At 44.9% G+C, this 26,808-nt stretch overlaps 1 protein-coding gene and 1 pseudogene across 9 annotated transcripts in view; both read left to right on the top strand.

Moving 5' to 3' along the window:
* Positions 1 to 26,808, top strand: part of SRGAP2 (SLIT-ROBO Rho GTPase activating protein 2) — a 243,244-nt gene that overhangs the window by 165,088 nt on the left and 51,348 nt on the right. For 7 of the 9 annotated variants that reach the window (XM_077772040.1, XM_077772037.1, XM_077772043.1 and 4 more), the window contains exons 5-9: positions 5,733 to 5,948; positions 6,551 to 6,679; positions 15,171 to 15,395; positions 19,026 to 19,127; positions 20,131 to 20,328. In XM_077772040.1, the coding sequence (XP_077628166.1) occupies positions 5,733 to 5,948; positions 6,551 to 6,679; positions 15,171 to 15,395; positions 19,026 to 19,127; positions 20,131 to 20,328 (870 nt within the window). The remainder of the gene's footprint in view (positions 1 to 5,732; positions 5,949 to 6,550; positions 6,680 to 15,170; positions 15,396 to 19,025; positions 19,128 to 20,130; positions 20,329 to 26,808) is intronic. The other 2 variants (XM_077772041.1, XM_077772039.1) reach the window with 1 other exon arrangement.
* Positions 25,246 to 26,570, top strand: LOC144238236 (large ribosomal subunit protein eL21 pseudogene; annotated as a pseudogene).

Genomic DNA, 26,808 nt, shown 5'->3' with positions numbered 1-26,808 from the left:
GCATGTGGTACCCCCCAGAACAAAGAATTGTCTTGCCTAATATGTCAGTAGTACAAAGATTGAAAAACCCTTGTCTAGTGACTGGAGTCTAATGAAGTAGGCAACCCAGATTCTATGTGATCTGACACTAGTTATATGATCCCGGGGGTGCCCCAACCTCTAGAACTCAGCTTTCCACATACTTCGTATACTGGGATCTCCAGTCATATTTCCAAAAATATTAAACAGTAGTTAAGGGTCAAATAAGTTTGCAGATTCTATAGGCCATTAGCAAGTTCAGAGAACAGAATTCTGAGTTCCCTCCTCTGTGGGGTGAGAAAAGTGTAGGACTGGCCCCAGTCAGGCACCATGGCATTAAGGTGACTGACTGTCTCAGTTTTCCTAAGACTGAAGGGTTTTCAGGGGCATGAGACTTTGAATGCTAAACCTAGGAAAGTCCTTGGTTAGCTAGGATGATTGGTCACTTGACATGGGACAGTGGTTTCATCAAGTAGGAGCATGGCACTATTATATGCTGCCTTTGGGAAGCTACTTGCTGAATGTTCTCTCGCCTTCCCTCTCTCTCAGAGGAGTTAAGAAGAGAACAAAGGAGATCTTATAAGGAACTTTCCCCTTATTTGCTTTTGGGGAAGGCAGGAAAGGGCCTCTTGTTTCAGTGACCCTGTGGGCAATAGAATTTATTTGTGGGCATGGAATAAAGGAAACCAAGGATATAAGGAACCCACCATATTCAGTGCTCTCCTTAGCTTGCATCTCCCCTAATACCCAAAATACATCTTTTTAGGAGACTGATAACCCAAGGGTTTATAATTTAAGTACTTTTGAACCTTGATGATCCAAGGGGCAGGGCTGGGTGTTCCCAAATAAAGATGCCTTTGGGCAAGAGGCCCAGACTCACTCCATAAGTGGCCAGCTGCCCCTCTGTACCTTCCTCTTTTCTGCCTGAAGGACCTTTGATTTCCCTGACTTGGCATTCTGTGCCAGGGGCTACTTCCCACAGCTGCCATTCAGAGAGCAACCCTAGTGAGCATTCTCCTCCATGTGTTTTTTCCTCCATGATGAGTTGGCTAGTTTGTAGGCCGTGGCATAAGTGGTTTTCATTTTCTGACTGGTGATCCAAGAATGCCTTTGAAGTTGGAGCACACAGCTTCCCAAAGAACTTTGGAATTCTCTGCCTTGGTTGTACTCAGAGTTTGTATCTGAAAAAGCTCAGCAAATGCCCACAGGAAGGAGGCTATGTGGGGGCACTGAAGCCACATGGATTGGCTAAGTAGGAAGAGTCAAGTAAGCCCTAGAATTGAGAAAGCAAGAAGAGGTGTTGGGACACTGGGGCTGTTGTTACCGCAGTGCTTTATGCTTCTCTACTCCCCCTAAATGTATGACTCCTTGATTTGGTACTGCAGCTGTCTGCTGGCAGAGCCACTGCAGACTGGTATTTAGCACCTGCTCCCTTGAAACCGTGTCTGTGACTAGTCTCTGAGCTCTGCTTGCCTCTTTGTGTCCAGCACTAGGCACTAAGGATACAAAGACAAATAAGAGATGTCCCTGAACTCAAGGCATTTAGTGTTAATAGAAGAGAGGCAAGTAAAGCAGCAAGTAAAATTTGAGGAGATAACTTTCACATGTTTTTTCAGAGGAACGGCATGAAGTCTGGCTCCTTAGAAAGATATTTGAATTGAATCCTAATTGCCAAGAGCTCTTTTATTCTTCTCTAAATGTTCCTTTTTGGCTGCATTCTGTTCTTGTTTCATGGTACTATGTCTTTTCATTTTTCATTGATCTCTCTAGGGACATTATTGATTATTTTTGAAGGTTTTCCCCTTCTGTATCCTTTCTGTTCCCTCTAAATTGCTTGTTTTGGTCTTGGCTTTTCATATCAAATATTTTCCTTAAATGTTTGGTAAGTTTTAGTTGCCTATTCATATTTTAAAGTGAGACAGTGTTGGGGTGCCTGGGTGGCTCAGTTGGTTGAGTGTCCAGTTGTTGATTTTGGCTCAGGTCTTGATTCCAGGGTCATTCATGGGTTTGAGTCCTTCATCGGGCTCCACGCTGAGCATGGAGCCTGCTTGGGATTCTCTCCTCTCTCTCTCTCTCTCTCTCTCTCTCTCTCTCTCTCTCTCTCAAATAAATAAATAAGTAAGGAAGTAAGTAAATAAATAAGTAAATAAATAAATAAATTTTTTTAATAAAGAGAGTGAGGCATTGAAAAGCTGATTGGAAGTTCTGTGTCAACTAAACTTAACCTTTCCTCCAACTAGTCCAGGTCTGGTCCTGTTCAGAGGAAGACACTGGTGCCTAGTGGCTAAGAATTTGGACTTTGTGATCTGACTGAGGTGTGTCCTTGGGAAAGCCCTGATAATCAGTATTTCTAGGTCTTTTATCTTATGGTCAGATTTCCTAGACAAGGCTCTTCTAACCTCCTGCCTATGTCTGGGGCCTGAGTTGTAAAGAGACTGGAGCCATCACAACATTCAGTATAGAATTTTCAGTTGATCCTCCTGTTTTAAGCTCAGTACCTCTACCCTCAGCTGAGCCCAGCGTCCCCGATCAGTAGACCTTGTGTAAGAGAATAAGCCTCTAGCCCTTCACTATGGACGGGAAGGGATTGGGATCTTATAGTCCAGTGATTCTTGGGCTTCCAGTAGTTTCTCTTGTTTTAGCTTCATCTTCATCCCACTGCCACTAGTTCCCCATAGGGCTTCTGTGATATAAGTCTGGTTGCTTCTTGGCTCTGCCTACTTTTAGTTTAAGGTTTGGTAGATATTTACTATTTGCCTCCTTGCTTTTTATGTGCTGCTTTCATTCTTTGTTTTTCTCAGTTTATATCTAAAATAATAAATAATAATAATGATAACAACAACAACTCTTGTATTATTTTAATGTGGCTTGAGAAAGCAGAGCTAAAGGCATGAATTAAGATTTAGTTTTTTGAAGTAAAGTGAATTCTCTTCATAGAACTGAGAATTCAGACTTCTGAGTTTTCCCTAGTTCCCTGAGTTTCCCTCACTATATATATATTTCTCCAAGTCCTATCTTGACGTCCCTATTTCTCCAATTGTTTTAGCATCACTTATTTAAGCTTTGGCCTCTGAATACCTCAGTTTTGCCTTGAGTTGAAGGATACTAGTTATACTTCTTCCATATTTCTACAGAGGAGAGATTCAGTGTCATTAAGTTATTTGAGCAACCACATTGATTGTAAAACTACCAGTGTGTACACGACACATTTCCCAGCTGTGGAGAAGAGAAGAAAACACGAAAGAAATGATGCTTACCTTTAGGAATTCATAGTTTCTTAAACAAGGTAGTATTTTACTCTTTTAAAGAGAGAATTTTAGAGGCGCCTGGGTGGCTCAGTCAGTTAAACATCCAACTCTTGATTTCAGCTCAGGTAATGATCTCGTGGTTCTGAGTTCAAGCCCCCCATTGGGCTCTATGCTGACAGCACAGAGCCTGCTTGGGATTCTCTCTCTCTCTCTCTCTCTCTCTCTCTGAAAATAAGTAAACTTAAAAAAAAAAAAAAGAGAGAGTTCTTTACTGGAAAAGAACAGTATAAATCATTGATTTTTATTATTATTCATGGTGTTTCCTCTTTATTTATCATGCATCTTCATGAAATGGAAAATTGCTTTCTTAAAAATCATTCATTTTTATAACTGTTCATTCAGACTTTTGCATCCATATTCGGATGAAAAGAAAGAAAAAGCAGTCTCCTAAATACCCTTCTTTAGACAGGATAACAGATGCCTCTTCCTCACTTAGTCAACCTGGAATCTGGAAGACTGTTTGAATTACTTAGAAAGGCTTTTAATGCTATCAGTTGTTAAATATCATTTCTCCTGTGTAGAGAATATACAGAATTGACCTTGTTATGGGAAATGATGTCAGGTCCAAAATAAGATGAAGCTGATTTAAGATATTCTGTATCCAAAATGAGACATTTAAACTCTAATGTACTTTGATTTTGTCAATGCCCCAATATTCTTCATTCTTTCCACCACCTCTAGCTGATCCTAAAGGATGAGTACATCCATAAGGTCCCTTTAACCCAGGATCTCTCAGCCTTGGCAGCATGGACATTTTGGGCCAGACAACTTTGTTGTGGTGGCCGTCCTGTGCCTAGGGTGTTTAGCAGCTTCCTGACTTCTACCCACTAGATGCCAGTAGCAAGCTCGCAAGTTGTGACCATCAAAAAAGTCTCCAGATTAGCCCCAAGTTGAGACCACTGCTCTAACATGAAGCCATTAATAAAACCAGCTCCTCTTTGTAAATCTGCCTTGACTAAACTTAATCTTTCCTCCCAACTAGTACAGCTCTGGTCCTATTTAGAAGAAGACACTGGTGCCAAATGGCTAAGAATATGGATTTTGTGATCTCACAGACCTGGGTTTGAATCCTGATTCTGTCATTTGCTAGCTGTGTGTCCTTGGATGGGATAATTTGTCTCCTTCAGCCTTGGTTTCCCCATATTTACAAGTGGAAATAATCACATGTCTTTCATGGGGTTGTTGTAAGGGTTAAGTGAGAAAACACGCATAAAGCCTCTGACACACAGCACGTACTAATAAGTAAGTGCAGGTTATTATCAATATAATACCCACACTCTTCCTCTGTTGTTGAGTCTGCACCCCCTGCCCCCACACGTATGCACCCAGCTCCTATACTCTTTCTCCCTCTCAAGGAAATCGCACGGCATCAAAATGTCAGCACTCTTGAACTTCAGCTTGCTTAGTTGCAATCAGCACTTTTAATTCCTAGATAGAAGCTAGAGGCTCCCTGTGTGGGAAGAGAGAGCCCCAGCAGGGAAGAGCGGGCATCTTGTGGCTGGAAGTATGTTTGGGAGGAAACACATAAGTTCTAGGCTTCCTGGCCTCCTCATTAAGAAAAGAGATTGGACTCCAGACGTTTGCTTTGACAGGGAATTTGAAAATGGTATTTCTTTCCTTTTATATATTCCTTCCTGTGGCAGTTCTAGTTTCACCTGATGGAGGGGTTTATTCCTTCTTAGACTCTTCCCTAAATTATTGTGTGGGTATACAGTCTTCTTTGGGTTGTTTTCTAGATCACAGGGGGGCTGTAAGGATGAAATGAGGAAATGGGTGTGTAGTATTCAACACAGAGTCAAGCACAAGTTAAGTTTTCAATAAATGATCACTGCCATTGCTGTCGCTGCTGCTGTTCTGGTTCCCATGAGAAAGGGTGTTCAGTCTTCATGAAGAAGACCAGGCCCAGGAGAAGGAGCTTTTGGAGTCTTTCTTCTTCCCCATTTTATATCTGAAATGTCCAAAAAGCAGGCTACTCCACAGGCAGTGCTGCCACCTTCAGGGTTCCTAACCAGCCAGGGAAGGGCTTTGCTCTCAGGATCTGAGTGGGGTATTGTTTCCTGTGTGCTTGGTGCTGTGAGATGGCTAAGCGATAGGAATTATTTAGCCAATATAAAAGAGTAGTGATTACAAGTGTTAATAAATAGAAGTAAATAATAGATGATGGGAGACGTGAAGTCATTTTAATAATAAGACATATTGACTCAGTTCAAGTGCTGCTTTCCTGTGCTTTGGAGTGGTCTTTAATATACAATGTTTGCTGAACCGAACGCTTAAGAATTTTTTCCTTAAGGGTATGAGGATATTGCTTCATGTGAGACAAGTTCAGCTGAATCTGTTAGTCTGTAAAGCAGAGAATTGACCCCATTGGCTTGACCTCCGGGGGTGGGGGTGGGGGGTGTCTTGCAGGTCATGAAGACATATCACATGTACAATGCCGACAGCATCAGTGCTCAGAGCAAACTAAAGGAGGCGGAGAAGCAGGAGGAGAAGCAAATTGGAAAATCGGTAAAGCAAGAAGACCGGCAGACCCCACGCTCCCCTGACTCCTCGTCCAATGTCCGCATTGAGGAGAAGCATGTCCGGAGGAGCTCGGTGAAGAAGATTGAGAAAATGAAGGAGAAGGTATGTGTGCTTCAGCAGCTTAGGGGCCGGGGACGAGCACTGGGGAAGTCAGGACCGATAAGCGTTTTCCAGTAGGTGCTGTGAAGAACAGAACAAGGAAACTCTGGTTCCCTTAGGGCCTAGTGGCCAAAAGGCAGTCCTTGCTGTCTGCCCTGGAAGAAATTCTAGGTACTGAAAGAACTTGGGCCGGGCCAGGGGCGGGGGCGGGAGGGGCTTCTACTTCTTCACCTTAGCAGATTCACAAGAAACCATAGGAACCTTTCCCAAACCTGGGAGAGGGACTCTGGATCTAGGGTTTGGCTTCACATGTCCCATAATGACACCTTCTGGACGGTAGCACAAGGACAGAGAATGGTATTTGCAGATAGAACCTAAGTGGGACATGCGTCTAAGGTAGGGAGCTTCATTAACCTTCCCCGGATTGATCTACATTATGCCCTTGAATCTCATTAAACAGAATTAGAACCCAATTTAAGGCAGACAGCGCATAGGGAGTAGCAGCACAGTTGTGGTTCTCGAATGTACTGTCCTTTCATCTTTTAGAGAACAATCTCCCCTTTAAAAAAAAAAAAAGCAGAATTGAACTTTTGTTCCCTTTTCAGCGCCAAGCCAAGTATACAGAGAATAAGTTGAAGGCCATTAAAGCCCGGAATGAGTACTTGCTGGCTCTGGAGGCGACCAATGCATCTGTCTTCAAGTACTACATCCACGACCTGTCTGACCTTATTGATGTAAGTGCTTAAAGCTGGGGGCTCAAGGGCGCCTTTTTCCTGGTTTTAGAGAACTGGTCAGGTGTTCCCCAGTCCTGTTGCTCAGACATCTTGGAGCATTTTGAGAAGAATCATGAAGATAGCAACCACGGCGCGTTAGGGGCTCGCCATGTACCAGGTGCCAGGAGAAGCGCTCTATCCTTTATCTTATTCAGTTCTTACTAGAGTCCTGGGAGGAAGGCACTCTGTCTCCACTTTCACAGTTTAAACTTCTGTGTTTAGAGGACTTAACTCGGAGTCAGCTAATAAGTGATGGGGGCAAAATTTGTACCTCAGTCTGAATACTCAACCCATGCTCATAACTGCAACGCACTTCGGTCTCCAGGAAATATCTTCTTCTATCATATTACACATAGAAGTGAGTGGAGAGAGCTAAGGAGTTAGAATGCTGTACCTTATACTTAGCTAGCTAGCACTTAACGTCTCCCAGTATTATTTCATTTGATGTCATACTGCCCTCTGGATCAGCGTTACTGAAGGTAAGGAATCTGGGGCTCAAGAGGGTTCCCTGCCCCCAGTTACACTGCAAATGAGGGTCCTGGTCAGGAAGACATCCAGATGTCCCTGACAAATGGCCCTTCTCTCTGATATGTGACACAAAGATGAAGACTGAAGTAGGTTCGTAGGCACGTGTGTTTTGCATGGGACAGGTGCAGGGGATACTCTCTGTGTCTTTGGCCTCATGGGTCAGCCTGCGCCAGTTTCTCCTGCTGCTTTTCCTCAAACTTCATGGTTGAGTCTTGCAGCCTTTCTCACCTGCAGACTCCCATCTGGCCCAGTTCCTGAGCCAGTCCTGACCTTAGCTGCATAAATACACCCTTCCCCCCAGTCTTCAAAGTGGAGGGCCTGGAGCCTGCTGGCTTAGTGGCAGCAGCCCAGCCTCCTGGTCTCCAGCGTTGCAGGCCAGCCTCCTCTCCGAGGCCCGATATTTGCCACTAGCCGTTAGCAGGCAGCCCCTGGGCTTTACAAGCTTCTGGCCGGACCCTGCACCCTCCTCTGCCTGACTTGGTTTCTCGGTGAATGAACCCACTGCACTTTACCACACCACACGGGGCCCGGTCTAAGATTCAGGTCATCAAGGGCCTGTCACTGAACTGTTTTGGAACTCTGCCTTCTCCCCTCTCCCTGACCTCTCTCTGGCAAACAGAAGAACTGGACTAGGTCACTGGTACTTAAATTTGACTTTACGTGCTGGGGGAACTTTTCTAAATTAGTTCTTTGAGGGGTTGCTGGGTGGTTCAGTTAAGCATCTGACTCTTGTTTTTGGCTCAGATCATGGTCTCATGGTTTCATGAGTACAAGCCCCACATCAGAGTCTGTGCTGACAGCATAGAGCCTGCTTGGGATTCTCTGTCTCCCTCTCTCTCTCTGCCCCCCTCTCCCACTCCTGCTGCTCTGTCTCTCTCAAAATAAATAAATAAACTTAAAAAAAATAAGTAAATAAATAAAATAGTTCCTTCAGCCAGGGATTTCTGATTCAGGAGATTTCAGCCTCTTAGTGCCCTGTGTGGCATTGTCTTACTGGGTAAGTGGAGCCCTGATCCTCGCTCAGACACCGCTTTGTTCTCTTTGCTTGTTGATGCCAATCTGAACACTGTCCTTCAGTGGAGGTCAGAGCCCTAAACAGGACCCTTTCTTCTCCTAAGAGCAATGGCTCTTCTCTGTTGGGGCAGATGCCTGTTCTCAGCACAAGAAAGAGAATCCTTTCTTATACTCCATTTCTACTATTTATCTCGCATGCATTCAGTTAAAAAAAAAATCGAATGATGCAGTCCATCACACCTCTGCCTCTGGTTTGTCCTTGCCTCCTTCTTTTGCCCCCAGGGCACCTTTCCCACCCCTTTCACCAAACTGCTGACCCCAGGGGAGAGAGGGCCTATTGCTGTCAGTCATGAGCTTTGCAGCTCCTTGACCCTCCAGCAGATAGGTGTTTTAAAATCAGTCCAAGTAACGAGCTCTTTTGCACCTTATTCTCATTTAACAACAACAAGAAGAAAAGTATGTGAAGAGCCTGTTCTTCATGGGATGTGGTATGAAGTCTCATGAAAAAGAACCCTCCAGCCTCCTCAGTGTGTGGGTGTGGGCTGCTGCGTGGTATCCTGGGCCACTCAGATAGTAAAGTGCTCTGGTTTTGTTTTGTATTTTGTTTGTTTTGTTTTTGATTGAGGCCTAAAGTGAGGACAGATTCATTACTCTTTTTCTTTTTTAAGCAGATAACATTCTGCTAAGTAAATATTTATTTGGAATGAGGCTATACGCTTAGCATCAAAAATAATTTTTGCCCTAGAGGTATTCATAGACATACAAAGAAATAATTTCCGTGTAACTGGCTAATTGCAACACTAAAGGCAAGTGCAGGGGGACTAGAACAGTGTTTTTCAAACGGTAGGTCATGGTCCATTAGGGGAAGTCATGACATCACTTTGATGGGTTGAACTAGAGTAGAACAGAATAGAACAGAACAGAATAGAATAGAATACAATAGAATAGAATACAATAGAATAGAATACAATAGAATAGAAAAGAAAATATCTTGGTACATCATACTTGTAAGGTTAAGTGTTATTTTGTGAAACTGTTATATTGTGTGTGTGTGACAGTATAAGATGTATTTCTTTTTTTTTTTAATTCTTTAATGTTTTTTTTAAATTTATGTCTGAGAGAGAGAGACAGACAGACAGACAGCATGATCAGGGGACGGTCTGAGAGAGAGGGAGATACAGAATCTGAAGCAGACTCCAGGCTCTGAGCTAGCTGTCAGCACATAGCCCGATGCGGGGCTTGAACCCACGAACCATGAGATCATGACCTGAGCCAAAGCTGGACGCTCAACTGGCTGAGCCACCCAGGCTCCCCTAAGATGTATTTCTTACTGCGAGTTGAAAGTCAAAAAAAGTTTGAGTCACTGCACTAAGAACAGAGGAAAGTGTCTTAGTCTCCTCTAAGCTCAGTGAGGGAAGAAAACAAGTCTCTTTACCGTAATATAGAAACTGGGGTTTCTGGCTGACTCAGTCAGAAAAGCATGCAACTCTCAATCTTGGGGTTGTGAGTTCAAGCCCCATGTTGGGTGTAGAGATTACTTAAATAAGTAAATAAAAACATACAAAAAAGAATACCTTATTATATACACATACACAAGGTGTGCTTAATACAGCTGAGCACAGTGTATATTCATTGAAGGAAGAAAGAAATAGGAGGAGAAAGAAGGTAATTTCCTAAGGCAAGATTTTTTTTCGCCTTTTTGTACCTTTTAATACTGTTTGGTGATATAATTTACGCACAGTGCCTGAACTTAAGTGTTACAGTTTCGAACTTAAGTGTTACAGTTTCAAGAGTTTTGATAAGTTCAAACACCCTGTAACCTGTATCTCTATCAAGATACAGAATATTTCCTTCACCTCAAAAATGTCCTCTTTTCTCTTCCCAGTTAGTCCTTCATCCCAAGGCAGCCACTGTTTTTGAGTTCTTTCACCATAAATTAGTTTTGCCTGTTGTAGAACTTCACAAAGATGGGATTTTACTGTATATACTTTTTGTATCTGGCCTGTTTTGCCCAGCATGATGTTTCTGAGTGTCACCCCTACTATTGCATTTATTAGTAGCCCTTCTTTCCTTCCTTCCTTCTTTCTTTCTTTCTTTCTTTTTTTTTTTAATGTTTTTTATTTATTTCTAGGAGAGAGAGAGAGAGACAGCGTGAGCAGGGGAGGGTCAGAGAGAGAGGGAGTCACAGACTGAAACAGGCTCCAGGCTCTGAGCTGGCAGTCAGCACAGAGCCCGACGCGGGGCTCGAACCCACGAACCGCGAGATCATGACCTAAGCGAAAGTCGGACGCTTAACCGACTAAGCCACCCAGGCGCCCCCTTTCTTTCTTTCTTTCTTTCTTTCTTTTTCTTCCTTTCTTCCTTTCTTCCTTTCATGTGTGAGGTGGGGCAAGGGCCAGAGAGAGAGAGAAGGAGAGGGAGACAATCTTAAGAAGGCTATACACTCAGCACAGAGCCTAATGCTGGGCTCGATCCCACAACCCTGGGATCGTGACCTAAGCTGAAATCAAGAGTGGGACTCAACTGACTGAGCCACCCAGGTACCCCTCAGTAGTCTTCTAGATGATCCACGCAATTAAAATGTCCCAAAGGATGATTTGGCAGTAACCCAACAGTTAGGGCGGGAGTGAGCAGGGAGCCCCAGTATTTAGAGCTTGCATTAAGACACGGGATGACTCTAGTGCCAGTCTCTTGCAGTTTGTTATGTGCACCATGCTGCCTCCTTCCTAGGGGTGTGCAAGTGCAAGGTGTGCTGAAAGCACTGAGGACAAGTGAGATGAAGTTTTTTGTTGTCGATGCCAGTGCATTGACACAAAGACTAGCCTTTGACTTTGTTTTATAGTATAACAAGATGTTAACTTAGACTGTAGAACTTCACGTAAGGCATCTGAAACACCAGGAAAACCTCGACTTCAGGCCAAAAAGACATTCTGAGCTGACTTGATAGAGTCTAAGAACTGTAGGCTCACTGGAATGTGGCTTTCCTCCCCCGTTCCCCTGTGGCTTTCCCACCCAGGAGCAGACGGGATGAATGAAGAACAGGGCATTGTCCCCATGCCTAGCTGGGGGGTTGTGGGCGCAAAGTACACGGGGAGAGAATCTGTGACACCACGTGCACCCAAGTTGGACACAAAAGAACTCCGCTTTCTTAGTGGGAAATTTTATAAAGGACATTTATTTTTTTCTTCTGTGCGACCTTGAAGCAGATGGTATGCAACACACGTTTCTTTTCTAGGCCTCCTCTAGGGTCTCTGGGTGAGGACATGAACTAGTAAAGGGTTAATGAGCTGTCAACTCAAGTCCTCACACATCTGGATAGGCTATCATTAAATTCTTATAAAAATTTGATTTCCCCTGAGAGGGTTTTCATCAAACATTTATATAACCCAGCAATGGCCAGGGGAGCTCGGCATGGCCACAAAACTCATCAGAAGCCACCGAAAGCATACTTTGTCCCCATTGTGTGGAAAATAATGTGCTGCCTCTACTCACTGTATGATTCTCCTGGGAATAGAGACACAATATTCAAATCTCGTTTGCCTAACCTTGCCAGAAATGGCTTCTTTGCTAAAGCCTCAGTTTCTGGCTGTCACCCTTGCGGAGATTTGTGGATAGCCAAGGCTCTGGAGAACCTGCTCCGAATCCCCCTGTTGGCTGGAGGCATAGAGGAGCCAGAGGGCATACTGTGAGTCAGACCCCCACTCCCTGGCACAGAGAAGTTATAGAACAGTCACAGAAATGAGGCAGCAGGCAGCCTTATGCAGAGTGAGCAAAACAATGGGTTTCAGTGGCCACATCTACCCACTTGACTTAGATCAGCCTAAATGGATTATTTCCTGAGAGGCTAGAATCTGTACTCCTGCATCAACCAGTCACCTGCTGTTTATTAAATGCCTCCTGTGAGCAAGACTTCATGGTAAAGGATACAAAGAAGGGATGACACTGGTCAGGCCCTCTTTGAGGCTTGCCTTCTGGTTGGGGTGATATGAAATGGCAAGTCACAGAGTGAGGGAGTATGTTCTGTGTCACGCAAGGGCCGCAGATGAGTATGGCTCTGAGTGGGGGTCAAGGTCAATATATGCCAGGGTTGTGGGACTGGCTGACTTCCCAGAGGCTGGGAATTTCATTTGGATCTTGAAGACTGGGTCCATTTCCAACAAGTGAGAAGAGTGGGAACTACATCAAGAAGAGAAAATGCTGGGGAAAGGGCAGAGGGCAGTGGATTTGGGAATCTTGGTGACTGATGTTTAAGTGGCTGCATGGTGCCAGATGTATGTAACTGCAGTGCCTATTATCATCCTCACAACAACATACAGGGCTGGTGTTGTCCGCATTGGAGGCTGAGAGAGGCCATATTGCTTGCTGACCATCATGTAGCTGATTTGAGGCCTGCTGTTTTCCAGTCCTCTGCCCTAAGTGGGAATATGTCATTGGTTAGAGCAGAAGAAAGAATAGCAAGAAAATAAAGGCAGATGATGCTGATGCTCAGATTGAAGACACATTACCATTTGTTCTGGCCAATGACCTTGCTTAACTTCACTAAGCGTCACCTTTCTAGCCTGGGAAATTCAGATAATACCAACCTCCCTGGAGTTATTAGGAGGATTAAGATGTAGAATGTACCTAAAGCACTTAGGACACCTCTGATGTACAGTAAGCATACTTAGTAAAATAGAGGCATTTTTAAATTTCAAAATGAAGGAAGGTGGACTTCACTTTAGAAAAAAAATAAAAGCTTTTATAGCTTTTATTCTTCAGCAGGGGAGTGGCATAACAGAAGCCACATTTGAAGACAGTGGAGCAGACAGCACTGGTGTAAGATAAGGGTATGAATCAAGACAAAGGTGGAGAAAACGGAGAGGAAAGTAGGGTGACCAAAAATATATAAAGGCTATGAAGGGCACCCTATCTCCCCCTAATTCTCTTCTGTCTACTAAGCTCGCCACTGGCTCAGCCCTAGGCGCAGTGTTACTTCTGTTCATAGACTTATAGGCACCCAGTTCATCTTTGGCGTCTGCACAGAGCTAGTCAGGACAGTTTACAAGTTCAAGGGCAACCTGGCTAGACCAGCAGCCTCTTTCAGAGGAGGAAGGGCCCCTGCACATGAAGTCTGCCAATCAGCTGCTTTTGTCCTGCTTCCATTTGCTTTTCCCTCCCAGCTGAGTTTAATGTCTTTCCATTCTCTGCCCCTAGTTGAGCTCTCACCGCTGTTCTCCCACTGCAGGTGCTGGAGCCTGTTGGCAGTGACCCAGAGCCTAACCCGACAGGCACCCTGTCGCTGAGCTCCTTGTCACATGCTAGGAGGAGGGGGCCCATCACATGCGTTTTCTTCCCCAGTTGTGGCTGCCCCTAGTGTGAACGTGATGAGGGGAAACGCTGGGTGAAGTTCATCTGATGCCTGCCCGTGGCATGAAACAGCAGTCAGGCGATGGTCTTACTCTATACCTGGATTCTTCTCTGATGTTTCTTCTAGCTTCTGGATCTCAGAGCTGCTTAGGCAATAGAGGGAATCGTGGATGGCCAAGGAATTTAGATCTCTGGATCCTTTGGAAGAGACAGGGAATATTGACATAGAGTCACAGGATGCCATTGGGCCTTGGGGATTATCATTAGTCCAGGTATTTTCGGACTTTTTCGCTAGCAGAATCCTTTCTCCAAACCAGACCTCGTCCCAGTATATTAGGTGGATAAAAGAGCAAAGCTGGTTTGGTTGCACCGGAGATAGGAGGCTCCAAGGGTTACTAGTTGCTGCCCTAGTTCCCCCTTCTCAGGGGCAGCCTGAGCAGTGGCATAGAACCTTACGGCTCTGGTGAGCAGCTTGAAAACCGCTGGCCTGGCCAAATCTGTTCCTTTTACAGCTGAGGACACAGGTTCAGGGCTGGGAAGTGGCTTTGCCAAGGTTACTTGACTTCCTGTCCAGTGCTTTTTTTTTTTTTAAACTATTGTCTCTCCCATACCATTCCCCGCGCCCTCCCTCCCCCGTACCCATTTGCTCTAGAAAATCAGAGTCCTTTACATTATCTAAATTTTCCCAGTAAGACTTACGCTTAGAAATTATTGGTCTTGGGGCACTTGGGTGGCTCAGTCGGTTAAGCATCCAAGTCTTGATCTCTGCCCAAGTCATGATCTCATGGTTCATGGGTTTGAACCCCATATCTGGCTCCATGCTGACAGCGTGGAGCCTGCTTGGGATTCTCTCTTTCCATCTCTCTCTGCTCCTCCCCGACTTGTGCTCTCTCTCTCTCTGTCTTTCAAAATAAATGAATAAATTGGGGGCGGTGGATTTTTTGTCTTGTAAATATTATCTCTGTTGGGCAGGAGCTTTAGTGCAGAAATCCGAGGCTGCAGCTAAGGCCTGTGCTAGAATGTTGGGCATTGGCAGGGGTGATAACCAACAGAGTCTGCCTCCCATTCTCTTCTTCTCCCCCGAGAGCTCAGAGTTTGTGTAAATGACCTGCTCTTACAACATTTGTGATTTGTAAACGCTGAATGCCGAAATGGCCTGGCTTGGTTCATGTGCAGTGACTTGACCACAGTGACCCTCAGGGAGTGGCAGGCAATATTTTTTTTGTTGAATTTTGTTATAATGGTATCCCCAGAGAAACCCTAAAATGGAAGAGGATTCCCTTTAATTCTCAGCCCTTCTCGTGTTTCCTGAGTAGCCAGCCATGTGCAGCACATAGTAAATAATCTCACTCGATCCTAGGGAGTCCTCTTCTTTCTGACCACCCTGCAGTCCTCCAAGGCGTATTAGCCATTGGACTGGGAACTGAAACCAGAAATTCACTCAGATCTTGGAAGCCAGAATGCTAGCCTCACTGAGGTCATATTTGCCATGGGGGCCACCCTCCCCTTCTTCCAAGCCCTGGGACTGTCCACGGTTTGCTCATGTGCCTTCTCCGTCCCACAGCAGTGTTGTGATTTAGGCTACCACGCTAGCCTGAACCGGGCGCTACGCACCTTCCTCTCTGCTGAGCTGAATCTGGAACAGTCCAAGCACGAGGGCCTGGATGCCATCGAGAATGCTGTAGAAAACCTGGATGCCACCAGTGACAAGCAGCGCCTCATGGAAATGTACAACAATGTCTTCTGCCCACCTATGAAGTTTGAGTTCCAGCCCCACATGGGGGACATGGTGAGACTTTCGTTCCCATCATCACCCTCCCTTGTGTCTAGATTCACTACACTGAGGCCACATTATTCTGGGGAGAGCAAGGCCTGGGGCTGGCTTCCCGTCCGGTGGGTGAGAAACATTCTACTCATTTGGCAAATAGCTATTGAGCGCCTGCTGGGCTGACCATAGACTCTGGGGATTAGGGCCTTTGGGGAGCTTCCATTCTGGTGAGTTGAGAGAAAGTTCAAAATATGCATCGGGAGGGGCACCCAGAGGCTCCAGCAGGATCAGTGGAGGTGAAAAATCGCAGGCGTGTTCTAAAAACTAACAGTGCAGTATGGTGAGAGGGAAATAGTTGGAGGGGGCTTCCAAATGGCAAGTCTGGGAGAAGAGCTGAGACGGCGCCAGATACTAAAGGCTTTTGATGGGGAGGAAGGGCTAAGCAGGGCAATCATGATGTGATCTTTCGTCACTTGGCAGAGATCCGAAGGTGTAGTTTTGCTTGGGTATTGAACAAAATAGAAGGAGTACCTACAGACAAGACAGAAGCTGAGATGTCATCCCAGAAGCATGATGCTATCTGTCCAGGCAGAAGAACAGAAACATGAGGGCCCTGCTTTGAACTTTTCACTTCCAAGACTAGAACAAGAAGGGCCTAAATAAAGTGAGAGGAATGAGAAGCTCTTTGGTTTTCATCCCTTGGAATCTTTTGGTTCCACTTGGGGTGGTTGCGCATGCAAATGAGAGTGAACCTCATTCTTGTGGGTAGGAACTACCCCTTAACCTCTGGGCTAACGCAGAAGGAGGCTGTAGAGGCTTACATAATAGAAATAGATGGATCTTCAAGTGTGTTTGGATTTAGGATTGGGAATTTATCAAGACTCAGGGGTTTTGTTTTGTTTTGTTTTGTTTTGTTTTGTTTTGTTTTGTTTGTTTTCTCTCTCTCTGTCTGCTTCACATTTTTACTGGCTGTATTCTCGGGTAGACTCTTCTCCCATGAGGGCAAGGTATCTGTATTTCCAGCCTGATCTGTTAGGTCCAAATCCAGTGGAAGGAGTATCTGCTTCCCTTCTAGAAGCCCCCACAAAATTCTCAGTCATTCCAATTGGCTGATGTGTTCATCTCTGAACCAATTATTGTGACTGGGCATCTGCAGTTGACTGACTGGCTTATACCTATATCACATGCTCCATGCCTGAGTTGGGGAGCGCCCCATCCAAAGTACTTGACCTGAGTTGTGGGATGGGAGGTTTCCCCAGAGGAGAGTCAGACCAAAGTTACCAGAAGAAGAAGGAATGGATCCTAAGTGACTGAAAAACAACAGTGTCCTCTCGAGAAGGGAATATGGTGTTTCCATCAGGATTAATATCCAGATGCTTTTTAGAAGACCCAGAATGACAACTGCTTCAGTGTAACCAGAAGATTCCCTGTCATCAGTAGGCCACAGTGGAGATGGGGACATTTCTATCCTGAAGACAAAAATGTGGAGATGATTTCTTTCCTCTCCTCGGGGGAAACCAAACCATGTACAGTTTGTTTCCATTTCTGTGACTTAGGAAATGTCGGCATCAGAACAGATGGGAAAGTGAGATAGCAGCGTGTGCAGTCAGAGTGGGGGGAAGGGGTGTCACCAAGCCCCAGGAAGCCCCATTCCTCACCTGCCCTGGCTGCTGGTCCAACTCGTCTTCCAGTCCCCTTCTCCAGCTGCCACTGAGATTCCGTCCCAAGAATCAGTGGAACTTGGGGACCAGCTGAGTGGAGTGATACATTTCCTGGTGTTGACTGAGTTCCCTTCTGAGCCAAACAGCTTGTCTCCATAAAGGGAGACTCCAAATGCTGGGTGCTCGGGCCCCTTCGTAGCCCTGTCAGTGCTGTAGTTTCGTGCTCTGGAGCACAGCTGGAGTGCATTACCTTGCACGCCGGTAGGGGACCTCTGCCAAAGCATGTGTCAGCAGCCCTGCTGCTTCTTAAAGGCACAGGCGTGGAGGTGGTTTTTTCCCTGCATGAGTCCTTCCTGATAGTTCTGGGTTACTTTAAAAATCAACAGTCCGTTCTTCTGTCTAGGCCCTCTCCTTGTGTGAAACAGCTGATCAGTGGCTGAGCCAGGCAGGGGCCAGGGTCAGCCCTTGATCTTGCAAAGGTTCTGCATTCCAGCCTAGCCTTCATAGGAGTAGAAAATAAAAAGAGATGAGAAGGCGAGTTTTTCTTGGTCCCTGCAGCCAGTCTCTCCCCACCAGTGTGGGCTGTCTGTAGACTGTGGAGGCAATAAAAGGGAGCTGCCTGGAAGTCCTTGAACTAAGGCCAAGGTTCGGGTGGCATTTTGACCGGAAGCCCTGAAACTGGCCAAGGCCCCACACTGACTGGTGTTCTGGGGCGCTCAGCGCATGAGTGGATGCCAAGCACTCTCAGATTTACTGGGAGGAGGTGCTTGGCTCTACTCTTGGTGCCCCCAGAGGCTTGTGGGGCTCTGGATGCCTGACCAGTGACATCAGGCAGCCAGAGAGTTTCACTCTTGGCTCTAACCCATCCTGGCCACTGAGCTTTCTCCATTGTGTCTGCTTATCCAAGAGCCAGAGTGAAGTCAGCTCTCTTCAGATCTGAGAGCCGGCTCAGGCCAGCTCCTCAGCTGGGAGAGGAGGTCAAGTCAGTAGGGAGCTTAAAAGCCAATGGAGGAAAAGGTCAGGTCCCAGCCCCCTCCATTTGAAGAGAGGTTTTGTCTTCTAGGCAAGAGAATGGTCTGTGGGCATCTGAATGTGCCCACTCATTGCTGAGGAAGAAGGAGGCCAGTTCTACCCAGATGTCTCTCTATGCAGACAAGAGGCTAAGGGACACAAGGTGGCAAGGTGACAGGAGCTGCCTCCACGTGGGTCCTGTCTCATAATCTGCCAGCCTTCTGTTTCTCATCTGTCATCCTGGGGACTGCGGGTGACCTCATGCCCATGCCATAACCATGCCCCCATCAGGAGACGGTGGCTCAACCATCTTTTCACGCAGGGAAAAGCTTACTGACCGTCGTTCTTAGGGGAAGGGCAGACTCCTTTCTCACACAGATCTGGGGCAAATCCGGGGCAAAAGGAAGGAGTTCCACCAGATTCTGTGCCCTCTGGGGCTCCCTAACATAGCCTGGGGACTTGTTCCTGGCTTGCCATGCTCTCTCGTTGACTCAGACCTCTCCTGCATGGCCCAGATTTATAAACACATGCCGGCTGCCAGCAGCGGCAAGCTAGCCTCCTGACCCACTTCGCTCCTGCTTTCACTCTGGTGCACGAAGGGGAATGAAGGAGGGGCCGGAGAGGTGGCCGCTCGGACTTGTAGCAGGAAATCCGCCCGCCAAAGCATTGTGTATCTGTAGCGTGGGCTGCCCAAAGTGCTTCCCTCTGGCCTAACGCTGGCTTCTGTGAAGCTGCAGACCCTGCCAAACGCCAGCCTGGGGATGAGCCCCAAAGGGAGAGACCTGATCTTTCCAAACAGGTTCCCTCCCGTGCCCTTTGGTCCTGGATGAGGTCCACACACTCTGCCTTTGGGCTTTGTTTGAACATAGAAACCGTGAGGCTTACGGCTTAAACATGAGTACTTTTATTAACAGTGGACTCTGGAACCGCCAAAAGAACTGTGTCCTCTTCCTGACCTGGTATTGCTTTCTTTTGGCAGGCTTCCCAGCTCTGTGCCCAGCAGCCCGTCCAGAGCGAGCTGGTACAGAGATGCCAGCAACTGCAGTCTCGTCTGTCCACCCTGAAGATTGAGAATGAAGAGGTGAGTTTCCTGCTTAGGAGACTTGCAGCCACCCTCTGAGTTTCCCTGTTGACCCTCGTTCTTGCTGCCCATCTGGGAGCAGGTGGAAGGAGCATGCAGAGAATGTCCGGGCTGCCGCAAACATTTCCTAGCCAAATGTAGCCTTGGATTTTCCCCTTCTGCTACATCCTGCCCTTGAACTCCAGGAAGTTGCTCTTACATTGCCAAAGGTTGAGCTCTATTTTGAGCTTTTGCAAAATGCTTTCCCCCTCCCCCCGCCCCGTACACATTTAATCAAAATGGCACTTGGCAGCTGTGTGAACAATATTGTGTCTCTGAAGCCACCCCCTCATGCCTGCCTTTTTCCAGCATTTCCAAACAAACGGGGGCCTTTGACTTTGACACTTAAAACATCTCCATCGTCTTTGAAAAAAACGGGGACTTTCTTCCATGCCCAGAGCACTTGCTTTCCACAGCTAGTTCAAAAGGGCAGCATGATTCATTATCCAGCTTCTCTCTTTTGTGTTCTGGTGACTTCTTACCTGACATCTCAGTCAGTCAGGAAGATCAGGAAGGACTGGGGATGGGTCACTTAGTTGGTGAGTGGGGAAACAAATGCGCTGATTTGTTGAAACGGAACCTGGGGCATTGCAGGACCAGGCCCATCTTATGTCTTAACTAGCTCTTTACATCATGGGGTTGGTTTGGATTTGTTTTATTCTCTTCACTAACACTTCCATTATAGCCAAGAGCTAATATTAAATTTAAAAGTAAACATTAACCGAAAGAGCTGGGTCAAATACATAGCTTGAGGCAGGGGTGGTTTTTCGGTCCTTACCAGAGAGAGTCGCACTGTATAGTATCCATGCAATTCACTCAGCACCATCTGATGGGAAGTGGGGCAGCACCTCCCGGCGGCAGCCCCCATTCCCTCCAGCCTCCCCTCCCGCAGCTCCAGGCTCCCCCATCACCGGCTCTTCCGCAGCCTGCCCCTCACGCGCTATGCTGGCCCTTGTCATGACAGGTAAAGAAGACAATGGAGGCCACTCTACAGACCATCCAGGACATTGTGACTGTCGAGGATTTTGATGTATCTGACTGCTTCCAGTACAGCAACTCTATGGAATCTGTCAAGTCCACGGTGTCAGAAACCTTCATGAGCAAGCCCAGCATCGCTAAAAGGAGAGCCAACCAGCAAGAGACAGAGCAGTTCTATTTCACGGTGAGGGGGCTCGATGGCTCTTGGGGATCCCCCGCAGCACACGGGGGGGTACTCAGAACCCAGAATCCTTGTCAGGCGTTGAAGGGATAGTCTTTGAATATCTTTATTTGGATCTGGGCATATTCAGAGACCATTCCTACACTTAACGACACAGATATCTACAAGTTGAATGTGTCTAACAGGGACACCCTACCCCCAAGAGAAGAGTGCTCCCAAGTACACTTCCAGGAAATTATTTTTTTTAAGAATTTTTTAAGCAGCTGGTAGGCTTCTGTTGGAAAGTTTCCTTCTCAGCCATAGGGTGTCACAAAGGGAGGACTTCACTTCTTGGTTCTTGGGAGCTACATCCAAATATTCTGGCTAGCATATATCTGATTTCTAAAGCCTATAATCTCTTCTAGGTGCCACGATGACCTAATTTCCTCATTTTTGTTGATGAGAAATTATCTTTCATAATTACGGCTGAAATTCTGAAGGATGGGTCATGTGTACCACTGTCGGGCTACAGGGACTTTCAAAACATTGTATTTTGTTATTTGTGCATCTCCGAGGCTTCTTTAAGACAAATAGACCCTATTTTCTTTAAGTAGTATGAACAGCCCTCTGGAAGGCTGCTGGCTGGTCGTTGGTGCTGCTTTTTAATAATTAAGTTATTTTGAGCTTGCCAAGTAGGATTCATTGCCTGGGCTAAAATTTATTTTCTAATCTTCTGACAACCAAGAAAGGAGAAATTAAATTTGCAGATGTGAGATGAAATATAGCCAGTGAATATGCATACTGATTCTGAATGAAAGGAATTAACTTGTTTTTCAGTCAAGAAACACAGTCTGCATGCAGTAAATTGAATTTTTCCTCCAACTGGAACAATTTGTTTAATTCCTCTTTGAACACTGCCCTTTCTCCATTAAGAACACTAGTGATTTGCTATCTTTTCTAAAAAAAGAAATCTGGTTTTTTACTTAGTGAACTAAGAATTCTTTTGATTTTTTTTTTTAAATCCTAGAGAAGAGTGTTGAAAAGGAGTGATTGAACAGTATTGTTCTTTTAAAATAACTTTTTTCTTGTTATACGAAGCAAAGCATGCTTAAGATATAAATAGAGAAACAAAAAAGAGCACATAAAAATCATCCATAATCGTACTACCCTGAGATGACAGTATTAGGATATATTCTCTTCCTGTTTTTTTTCTCTGGACACACAAACATATATATGAGAGTATACTTATAATTTATTACAAAAAAAGGGGATACTGCTGTACATATTTTTTTTTTACAATCTGCTTTCATTTAGCAAGTGATTAATATTTTTCTAATTCATTTCATCGTAACATTCTTTAAGTATATTTATGAGTGAAATACTAAAATCTACACAGGAAAATAATGGGACAATTGGAGCAATACCTTGGCCCATTCATTCATTTTTGTGCTAAAAATGAATTTGCTATTTATTCGCTAAAAATATTTAGCACGCAGCCTGGTTTGTAGTTAGTGCTCTATAAATGGCTGAATATCCCCACAAGTATTATTATCTTCTTCATTAATCATTATTGAATTACTCTTTAATAGTTAATCTAGGATCTTCAATGTGCCAGACTAACCAATGTGCCATGCTAACTAAGATGCGGAAAGGCCAAGGGTAGGAAAACGAAGAGGGGAATGATAGGATTGGCCGTCTGAAGGAAGAACTTTCGTTTTCGTTTCATATGTTTCCAAACAGTTACAATAGATTGATTTCTGCAATCAAAAAATAGATATAAAAAATTTGCAACACATACCTGCGCACATGCATGAGTGGCAACAGGGATGTATGGAGCTGGGGAAACCTTGCACACAAAGTGACTTCTGTGCTTGATCTCGAGGGACGAGTGAACCAGGCAGGGAGCTAAGAGGAGAATGGCCTTCCTCGAGGAGAGAGCAGTCTGTGCAAAGCAAAAAGCCATACGCAGCCTGGGCTGGACAGGACGAGAACGTCTTGTCTACCATGAGGGCTGTGTCGCTGCCCTGAGCTTTCTTATCTCGGGAGGGTGTTAAACACTCTAGAGGCTTTTAATAATAGGATTGTTTAGCTGGTCTGTCTGGACTGCTTAGATATAACGCTACTTAATGACCAATCTCATTACATTGCGGAAGATTTCTTTTTCTTTTCTTTTTTTTAAGTAAGGAATTTTGGACATAAAAAATCTGTATTTGAGCCTGTCAGAATTAGTTTTTGGCTTTCAATGAAACTGTGACATGTGTATTCAAAGGTGACCATTAGTAAGAGCAGGGACAACCATAGTCAGACCGGTGGCCTCTCAAATCCTGCCCACCCATTCACCTCTGTCTGAATGCCCTTGATGTCCCCTAGCCCACTTCCTGTCTTTTGTGGCCAGGGCGCTACTTACCAAAATTGTGTGCCAATTTTCTTGGCTAACAGCAACACTTTTTGGGTAGTAATGCATTTACAAGAAAGTTCAGCATTTTTGTGACTGGGGCATGGAATGCATCAAATAATTCATTTCAGGATAGCAAGGCTTTTGGGGGGGTGGTGAAATGGACATTCAAAAAAAGAGGAGTTGCGTATCAGCCTGGCTGCCTGCGGTTGCCAAATCGTACAAAGCCCACACAACTGCAGACAGGCGTTTCCTGGTCTCTTGCCCCCACAAACGTTGCCCTTGGTTTTCTCTGGACCCTTTGAAAACATCAGAGGAATGCATTCCAGAAGCTTCCTTCTTTTGGAAAGTCAGGGGGCTGCTATTGGGTTGTTCTCCGCTGTCATCAGATCGATCTGCCCAGATGACGTCAATTGAAGTTTGAAGCATGTCCTATAAAGGTTAGCTGTTTGCAGAAGTCCTAAGAAAATAAGCACGGAATTGGAAAGCTTGAAGTGATTTTTAGAAACCATCTAACCAAACCTTCCCATTTGAAAGATTAAAAAGAAAGAAAGAACCCAAATGCCGAGAAATTGGGTAGCTGTTCCAAGGGACTCCGCAAGGGCTAAAACTAGAATTCCAGTCACCTGGCCTCAAGCCACTTTCTTTCTTCTCCACTCTCTGCTGACGAAACTGAGGTGAAGGAAAGGCTCAGAAAGAGCCTGGCAGCTTTATCCTCTCTTTTGCCCTGAGTGAGGCCATGTTTCCTGATCTCCTTGGATTTATGTCATTCATCTTTCATAACACACAATCCAGCAACGTCAACTTTTTATCCCATTGCTTTTTTTAGTGGTTATTTTAAAAAAATTATTTAAGATGTAAAGAATTCAAAAGAGCATACAGAAAAAGTCAAGCTTCTACCCATCTCTGACCCTCGATTCCTCTCTCCTTTGCCAGTGATTGAAACCAATTTCTTCTGTGTCCTTCCAGAGATGTCCTGTGCATAGGCAACCACTGACATATCCTTTAATACAATAAAATTACATTAGGAATATCATGAAATCAGGGAGCCTGGGTGGCTCAGTTGGTCAAGCCTCCGACATCGACTCAGGTCAGGATCTCATGGTTCGCGGGATCGAGTCCCACATCTGTCTCCTTGCTGACAGCGAGGATCCTGCTTGGGATTCTCTCTGCCCTCCTCCACCTCTCTCTCTCTCCCTCTCTGTCTCAAAATAAGTAAGTAAACATTTTTTAAAAGAAGTATACCATTTATACTGTTCTTCACTTTTGTTTTTTCACTTAATTTTTTTTGGATGTTCTTTTCATATTAATCCAAAGATACTGCCTCCTTTTTAAATTAATTAATTAATTATGTTTATTTATTTTTGAGAGAGAAAGCACAAGTGGGGAGGTACAGAGAGAGAGGGAGATAGAGAATCCCTTGCAGGCTCCCGCTGTCCACACAGATGTGGGGCTCAGAGTTAACAAACTGTGAAATCATGACCTGAGCCAAAACCAAGAGTCAGCAGCTTAACCAACTGAGCCACCCATGCGCCCCTGCCTCCTTTTTTAATCGCTACACAGAATTCCATTGTACAAATGGATGTGCCATCATTTATTTAACCAATTCCCTGCTCGTGGGTAGTAATGCTTTCTATTTAGCCAAGGACTGCCAAAGCCTATAAGGCTGGCACTTCTCTTAAGTATTTCCTTGTATGACGGTTGGAGTCTGGGGTTTTTGTGTAGGGGATGGAGTAAAGAAGGAGTTAAAGATTATGGCTGATAAACTGAACAGAGATAGACTGCCTGAATTCTTGGGGACAGAATTGGTAAGGTCATAGGAGAGGAGATGGGACCTTGGCCATTGGGGTAGTGCTCTAGAATCCTAGATTTGATGTGGTCCAAGATATTTTTTAATCTTTTTTTTAATGTTTATTTATTTATTTTTGAGAGAGAGGGTGTGTGCGAGCAGGGAAAGGGCAGAGAGAAGGAGAGAGAATCCCAAGCAGGCTTCATGCTGTCAGCACAGAGCCCGACACAGGGCTCTATCTCAAGACTGAGATCAGGACCTGAACTGATATCAAGAGTCAGATGCGTAACCAACTGAGCCACCCAGGCACCCTGAAGATCCTTTTTTATCTTGATATTCTCCTGCAGGTACTCGGGAAATGTGTGCTAAGTAGGTACCTACTTAGCCCCTGCCCTGTCAAAGTGGGAGATGTGCTCCCATTTACAGGTTCACTGTTACATATTCTGTCTGACAGCCATTTCCTACTTTAAAAATTGACAGAGAAGAGAGAAATGTCAGTGTGCCTGGATGGTGGGGAAGCAGCCACCTCACAGTGACATTTGTGTGTCTCCGTGCATGGGGGCAGGGTAGACATAGTTCACTCCTCCCACCTTCCCCTCTCCTTTGCAAGCAGTGGACACTTCACACAGGTTAAATGCAAGGCATAAACAAGGTCCATGAGTTTTATACTGCTGTGTTATCAAAGAGAAGAGCTATTTTAAGTTAAATTTGAAGAGCATTCTAGTGCCTCTTACTTTTTTTTTCTTTTTTTTTTTTTTTAAGGCCAGAAACCTGTTTGATTCAGCTGTCTTACAGATTAGCACAAAGCAAAGAAGTTGAGGGAGGATTGTGTTTAGGTTATCTGAGCAGGTGATTCAGGTACCAGGAGTACTCTTGACCACTGGCTGATTGGCTGGACCAAATGCTAATCATCACAGTCATGCTCGTTATCCTATTTCATCTTCAAACAACCTTGGGAAAAAAGAAATTATTATCCTCATTTTTCAGATGGGGAAACTAAGATGCTAGGGGTTAAGTGACCTGCCCAAAGTAAGCGGTAGGACGACAGTATCCCAACTGAGACTCTTTCATTTTACTGAGACAAAAATGTCTGTCAGGAGGGGAGGGTTCTGAAAAGAAAAAAAAAACTGTTACATTAATACTTTTCAATAAACAAAACTCATGCTGACTGATAATAACCAGTTAGGAATTATTAAGAAATAAGTTAACGAGATCGTAAAATCTGAATTGAAGGCTCATGGTGGCAAACAAAACCGAACCACCCAATAGATTGTTTGCCTCCTTTCGTACTTTTTGAAGAAATTCTTAGTTTTTATAATATTGAGTGTAAAATTTGGAGGTGGGGTAATGGCTCTTGTCAGATTGTGTATTGGGAACGTATACACTTATCATTTGGGTGATCTAGCAGAGAGTCTTACCCTTTCTCTTCTCCTCCATCAATGAAAATTCAAGATTAGTGACTTTACTTTCAATTATTTGGGGTGGGGGAGCAAGGTGCAGAGAAAGGAGTGAAAGAAATAAGTTACCTACGGAACTGCCATTTTCCAGTAATTCGCCAAAATGACCAACACAAAGGGAAAGAGGAGGGGCACTTGCTACATGTTCTCTAGGCCTTTTAGGAAACATGGAGTTGTTCCTTTGGCAACATACATGCGAATCTACAAGAAAGGTGATGTTGTGGGCATCAAGGGAATGGGCACTGTTCAAAAAGGGATGCCCCACAAATGTCGCCACGGCAAAACTGGAAGAGTGTACCTTGTTACCCAGCATGCTCTTGGCATCATCGTAAACAAGCAAGTTAAGGAAAAGATTCTTGCTAAGAGAATTAATGTACATATTGAGCATATTAAGCACTCAAAGAGCCAAGACAGCTTCCTGAAGCATGTAAAAGAAAATGATCAGAAAAAGAAGGAAGCCAAGGAGAAGGGTACTTGGGTTCAGCTGAAGCGCCAGCCTGCCCCACCCAGAGAAGCACACTTCGTGAGAAGCACACTTCGTGAGAACCAATGGAAAGGAGCCTGAGCTGCTGGAGCCCATTCCCTATGAATTCATGGCATGATAAATGTAAAAAAAAAATAAAGACCTCAAGACTGGAAAGAAAGAAAGAAAGAAAGAAAGAAAGAAAGAAAGAAAGAAAGAAAGAAAGAAAGAAAGAAAAGAAAGAAAGAAAGAGTTACCTATATTGGAACATACTTTAAGTAAGGACAGTGACCCTTATCCACCAAGGAAGGGAGTTTGAGATAATGCACAACTGTTCTTTTCGTGGCCTCCTGGTCTCCAGAAGTCATCAAAAAGCCACTTATTCCTGGGGCACCTGGGT

This window comes from Crocuta crocuta, unplaced genomic scaffold (genome assembly GCF_008692635.1).
Source record: "Crocuta crocuta isolate KB4526 unplaced genomic scaffold, BGI_CrCroc_1.0 scaffold318, whole genome shotgun sequence".
Lineage (NCBI taxonomy): Eukaryota > Metazoa > Chordata > Mammalia > Carnivora > Hyaenidae > Crocuta > Crocuta crocuta.
The sequence above is the reverse complement of the archived record's forward strand: the minus strand, read 5'-3'. Positions and strand labels throughout refer to the sequence as shown.